Genomic DNA, 5,363 nt, shown 5'->3' with positions numbered 1-5,363 from the left:
CGATCCTGTTTATGGAATATTCCATTTCTTGTCAAATTGAACATTAAACGAGCTCCAACGGGTTTCTTTTTGCTGTTTTATTACAAATAACTTGTGTTTTCGCTAACTATGACTGTATATTGACGAAACAAAAGCCATAATTCCCGCCACAGCGGCGTTGCTATGTGATTGTTTGGCGCTTTCACTCTCACGGTTTTAGGCTCCTCCCCCGCGCTGCGTCACACCACCAGGAGGATATAAAACCGATCTGAGCGGCTGGAGCAACTAGATCAACTTCGATTAGCAAAGTAGAAAGTCCTGCTCCATTTCAGAAGAAGCGCTCAAGGAACTTTCTCAAAGCCACAAAAAGGAATTTACCCACTTTTGAGAGGAGTTTTACTGGAATCTTCCTTCTTGTTTTCTCCGGGAAGTATGATGTTCACCGCCTTCAGCACAGATTGCGACTCTTCCTCCCGCTGCAGCACCGCGTCTCCGTCCGGAGACAACCTGGAATACTACCCGTCACCTGCGGGCTCTTACTCCAGCATGGGATCTCCTCAGTCTCAGGTAAATTGAAACGACGATTGCTTAGATGGCTTCACAGTCTTTTTGAACTTTAATTTATAATTAAATTGAGTGAAAGTCAGTGGGCCAGGTTAATTCAAAACTTTTTCAAATTAATTTGAACATTTTAGAATTAATAAATAAAACCTGAAAACAAGCTACTTTTTTTTTTTATAAAGAGTCATAAAAAATTAATTAAGGAGCATGTTTGTCCTGCTGCACACAGAGCAAGGCAGTTTTCACTCCACCGAGGATACATAACGTCAGAGCTGACATCATTGAGATATTTTTAAAGCCCAGTGTTTTAAAACCCTCCTGAAAGCATCACTAACTTCCCGACTCCCCTCCCTCTTTCTCTCAGGATTTCACTGACCTGACAGCATCAAGTGCCTCCTTCATCCCCACGGTCACAGCCATTTCAACAAGTCCAGACCTGCAGTGGATGGTCCAGCCTGTGGTCTCCTCAATGGCCCCCTCCCACAGAGCTCACCCTTACAGCTCCAGCCCCAGTCCTGCTTACCCCAGATCATCCCTGAGGTCTTCATCCAAGGCTTGCTCTTCCAAACGTGGCAAAGTAGAAAAGGTGAATTATCTTTTTTTTTTCTAAATCTCAAGTGATGCAACAGCTGAAATGTGTTTTTAGAGCTGGAGTCTCAACTTGTTGTTTTGTTCTTGCAGATAAGCCCTGAGGAGGAAGAGAAGAGACGAATCCGCAGAGAGAGAAATAAGCAGGCAGCAGCTAAATGCCGTAACAGGAGGCGAGAGCTCACAGACACCCTTCAAGCTGTAAGTATCCCTTCAGATTTACCCTCACTTATTGAAAATGTGTTCTTTCCCAGAGCTTAATAACCAATCCAACATCCCACTAAGTGACACTTTCTTTCTTTCCCATCTGATAGGAAACTGACCAGCTTGAGGATGAGAAGTCCAGTCTGCAGAATGATATTGCTAACCTGCTGAAGGAGAAGGAACGGCTGGAGTTCATCCTGGCTGCCCACCAGCCCATCTGCAAAATCCCATCAGAGCTGCAGACCGAGGTTCCCCTGACCTCAATCTCCTCCACCCACCCATACCTCTCCACCACAGAGTCTTCCATGCCCACATTTACCTCCAGCCAGCAAACCATCCCTCCAACTTCCAACTCTATTTTCTCCAGCTCCGTCCTCTCCACCACCACCTCGACCACCACGACCACCACCACCTCCGACAGCACTGTCAAGATGACAGACCTCGAGGCTTCCATTCTGGAGGAGTCTTTGGACCTGCTGGAAAAAGCGGACATAAAGACGGCACAGTCTGTGCCAGAGGTTGACCTTTCCAGCTCCCTCTACAGTAACCAGGAATGGGAGCCTCTTCATGCCTCTTCAACCAACATTGACTTTGAGCCCCTGTGCACACCAGTGGTGACCTGTACTCCAGCCTGCACAACCAACACGTTCTCTCTGGTGTTCAACTTCCCAGAAGCTGAGACCTTCCCCACCTGTGGCGTTGCACACAGGAGGGGAAGCAACAGCAATGACCATCCCTCAGACTCTCTAAACTCACCCACCCTGCTAACTCTTTAAGGACTTTCAATGAAAAAAAAAAGTATTTCCTCCCATCAAGTCTTGAAATATTATCAAACTGTGCAGAGGCATGAGCTTTGGAACAGGAATGCACCAGATGGCAAATCATATGTTACCTGCCTTTATCTCTACTTGCCTATTAACACCAATGTAGCAAGTTATTAAGCATGATTTATATATATTTAAAAAACAAACACCTAGTTGTTCTAAGTTACTATTATATTTATGGTGCTAGATAACAATACTTGTTGTCAATAAATGTGTTTTCAGAGCAATAGCTGTATAATTCTGGTTTGTTTTTTGTTATTTAAATGTCAAAGTAGATTTTTTTTATTTTATTTTTTTCATTAAACTGCTGTGGTGCCATGGTCTGCAAGTCCATCAGACTGTGAAGTTTTCTGTGAAAACATTGTAATTTATGAAATTTGTATTTATTTATTTTTACAGACGAATGTTGTGCAAATAAAAAATATATATTAACGCAGTTATTTGCCTGATTGTCACTTTAATCATATACCTATCGAGAATAATGTTGAGATATTATACACAGGTTTAATTTGAGTGTCTTCCGCTTTCGTAAGCGTCAGTAGCTTCAAGCTATTTTTCTTCTGTTGCCAAGGCTAACTGTACGTCAGGGCTTTGACGTCAGTGCGTTCTCTTGCATTTTCTTTTTGTCCTGAACGCCCTGCGCAATCACGTTGCACTTCCGTGCCCAAATATAGAATTCCAGTGGAGTCGGTGGCTGTGCTGCGGGCTGACGGCTCTTTTTTTTTTTTTTTTTTTTCTCACTTCCGCTTATATTCGCACATCTCAGGGGTTTCTCTGCAAAGAGAGCCACCGAAACTGTCGGTATATCCAACGGAAAGGAACAATAACTACGCTGGTTTGGTAAATTAGTCATTAGCCGTTCTGACCGAAAAAGACGAGACAACAGAGCGGATACAAGATTACGTTTATTTTGATTGACCGTGCCTGAGCAGGGCTTGTTTCGCTGGTACCAAAAGCAAATCATTCTGAATACAATATTTTTATTTTATTTCGTTTTGTTTGATCTGCAGGGTTCATGCACTTCAGTTTATATCAGAATGAAAGAAAAAATCTAATTCTTTATTTTTTTCCTGTTTGGTTTATTTCAATCAGTAAAAACAAAATAAACAATTTAAAAAAGTACATATATCAAACAAATTTAAGACATTAATATGTTGTAATATAAAGTTTTACACAATTTCATATTTACAAATTAACTTAACACTTCTCAAGTTACGATTTGAAATGGTTTGTGTGTTGGAGATGTTGAGTGAAAATGATTTTGTGCACTCCTTGTAAATTTTGTCATAGGATTTTAATCATCTTTCATGTTTGCTCGTCCCTCATCAGTGCTTTTCCTCATGTCATCAGAAGGCAGGTTGCCCAATTATGACAGGAAATTCTGTGTGAGGACAGAATTTCAGCAGACTAAGTCATTTAGGTCACACTCATTTACGTTGCACAAGACAATGTCTAAGCATTTATTGCCTCATGTTATTGGGTGACACGTTAAAAGAAATCTGGTCTTTTAATACTTAAAAAGTGAAATATCATGCTTTAAAACCACTTGATGCTTGGAATAAATCTGTTTTGACCCCCTTTCTTTGATGCCAAGCAGTTGTTGCATAACAGGCGGATTCTGCTTGTCAATTTTTGCTTGCGCTAAAGCTCTTTTTTCCTTCATGAAACTTCTTGGTGTGACCACGCAGTGCCAGGAAAATCTATAAACGTCTCATCGCTGCGCCCGGGGAGACGAGGCAGCGGCAAAAATAACAGCAGGTGCCTATTGCTGCGATAACAGCAGCATCAACAGCAGTAAAATTAGACTGCTGTGACGCCAGCCTGCGTTGGTGCCGCAACCCTTGGGAGAAACCAGCCAGCGTACGCTGATGCAGGGAGAGGAGGAGGAGGAGAGGAGAGAATGACGGGTATACAAGGATGGCAAGGAGGGAGACAGACTCAGATCCCAGCCTCTGAAACTGAGAACAGCAATGATGAAACACTTCGCCTACATGCCAAGAACAAAAGCTCTGTTGGGACTGGCTCTGTTTTCACATAAACTCTTCCTCTGCCACTTTTCTAATGAAGGAAGGTACAGCTTTAGGAAGTCATTCAGTCTTTCCCTGTTGTGCTGTCTTAGATGACCCCACCCTTACTTTGACGTGTTCTCCCTACCATGACAAAGGTGGATAAAGGTGGAAAGATTTCATGTAATCCAAGGACACCAGTGAAGATCACAAATCATTGAAGAAAAAAAGGTTCAGCGCACTGTCTAGTGGGTCTTGATGACCCAACTCCCAATGATAAAGTGCCTAGGATAGCACAAGGGTTTCAAAGACAAACACTTCATTACAAGCTCTTTACCTTTTATTTTATTTTAAAGTTCTTTCTCTTAAACTTCTCACAAACCAAGTTTGGGCTTGAACTGCTGAACTCTCCTTGAATTTTCATCACCAGGAAGTGATAGGGAGCAGATGTCATCGAGCAACTGCAATCATCTGAAAGAAGTCACTCACGTCAGCACATGGACTTTTGAGGAAGTGGTGTGTTCTGTTAAACTGGGCTGGTGTGCCATTTTGACACAGAGCCAAAAGGTAATAAAGAGGTTATTCTGTCACAAATCATCTGATATGCATGTCAAAGTGGTGAAATATTTAACCCACAACCAAAATGTGAGTCAGGATAGCAGCTTGGGGGAAAATTCTGGTAAATTCAGACACTCAGGCTTGTGCACATATAAGCTTCTCTTTTCCTGCACGATGGGCTATTCTTGGAGCCTATTTGACGTACACAGCTGCAATACTGGAGGGATTTTTCGATCCAATAATTACCGTTCACCTACTGCCAGACTCCCCTCTCAGCAGCATGTCCTCCTCATGTCTCATGGGATCAGTAACAAGGATGTTTCCCTGGAAACTGGACAGCTACATCCTATATAATTGGGCAATCCTTGAACTACCAGGAGACAATAATAGATTTAGCCATTTTCTGATTAGAAATTGAAGCAAATAAAACGTGTAGTAAAAATGTAAAAAGCCCTTCTATCGACAACGTCAGATGTCTGTTTTTTTCACGTAAAACAGACATCTTGTTTGATTTATTATGGCTCCATTACCTTGAGCCGATGAGGCTGTACCAACCCTCCCACACATGCCACTCAACACAGTCTTGAAAAAAGCCACTCAGACCCACTAGAGGGCTCAAGTTCTGTTTATGTAAGACTCCCAC

The 5,363-nt window shown here is 42.3% G+C and overlaps 1 protein-coding gene across 2 annotated transcripts; it reads left to right on the top strand.

The window, feature by feature from the left end:
* The first annotated feature begins 255 nt into the window (after window positions 1-255).
* c-fos (protein) lies at window positions 256-2,592 on the top strand. Of its 2 annotated transcripts, NM_001252234.1 has the most exons (5): window positions 267-546; window positions 905-1,126; window positions 1,222-1,329; window positions 1,443-1,708; window positions 1,745-2,592. In NM_001252234.1, the coding sequence occupies exons 1-5, from the start codon at window positions 412-414 to the stop codon at window positions 2,106-2,108; spliced, it is 1,095 nt and encodes a 364-aa protein (NP_001239163.1). In that variant the 5' UTR covers window positions 267-411; the 3' UTR covers window positions 2,109-2,592. The 2 variants fall into 2 exon arrangements, with proteins under 2 accessions (XP_011490015.1, NP_001239163.1); XM_011491713.2 differs by having other exon boundaries at window positions 256-546; window positions 1,443-2,592.
* The last annotated feature ends 2,771 nt before the right edge of the window (window positions 2,593-5,363 follow it).

The sequence above is a fragment of the Oryzias latipes genome, chromosome 24 (genome assembly GCF_002234675.1).
Source record: "Oryzias latipes chromosome 24, ASM223467v1".
NCBI lineage: Eukaryota > Metazoa > Chordata > Actinopteri > Beloniformes > Adrianichthyidae > Oryzias > Oryzias latipes.
The sequence above is the reverse complement of the archived record's forward strand: the minus strand, read 5'-3'. Positions and strand labels throughout refer to the sequence as shown.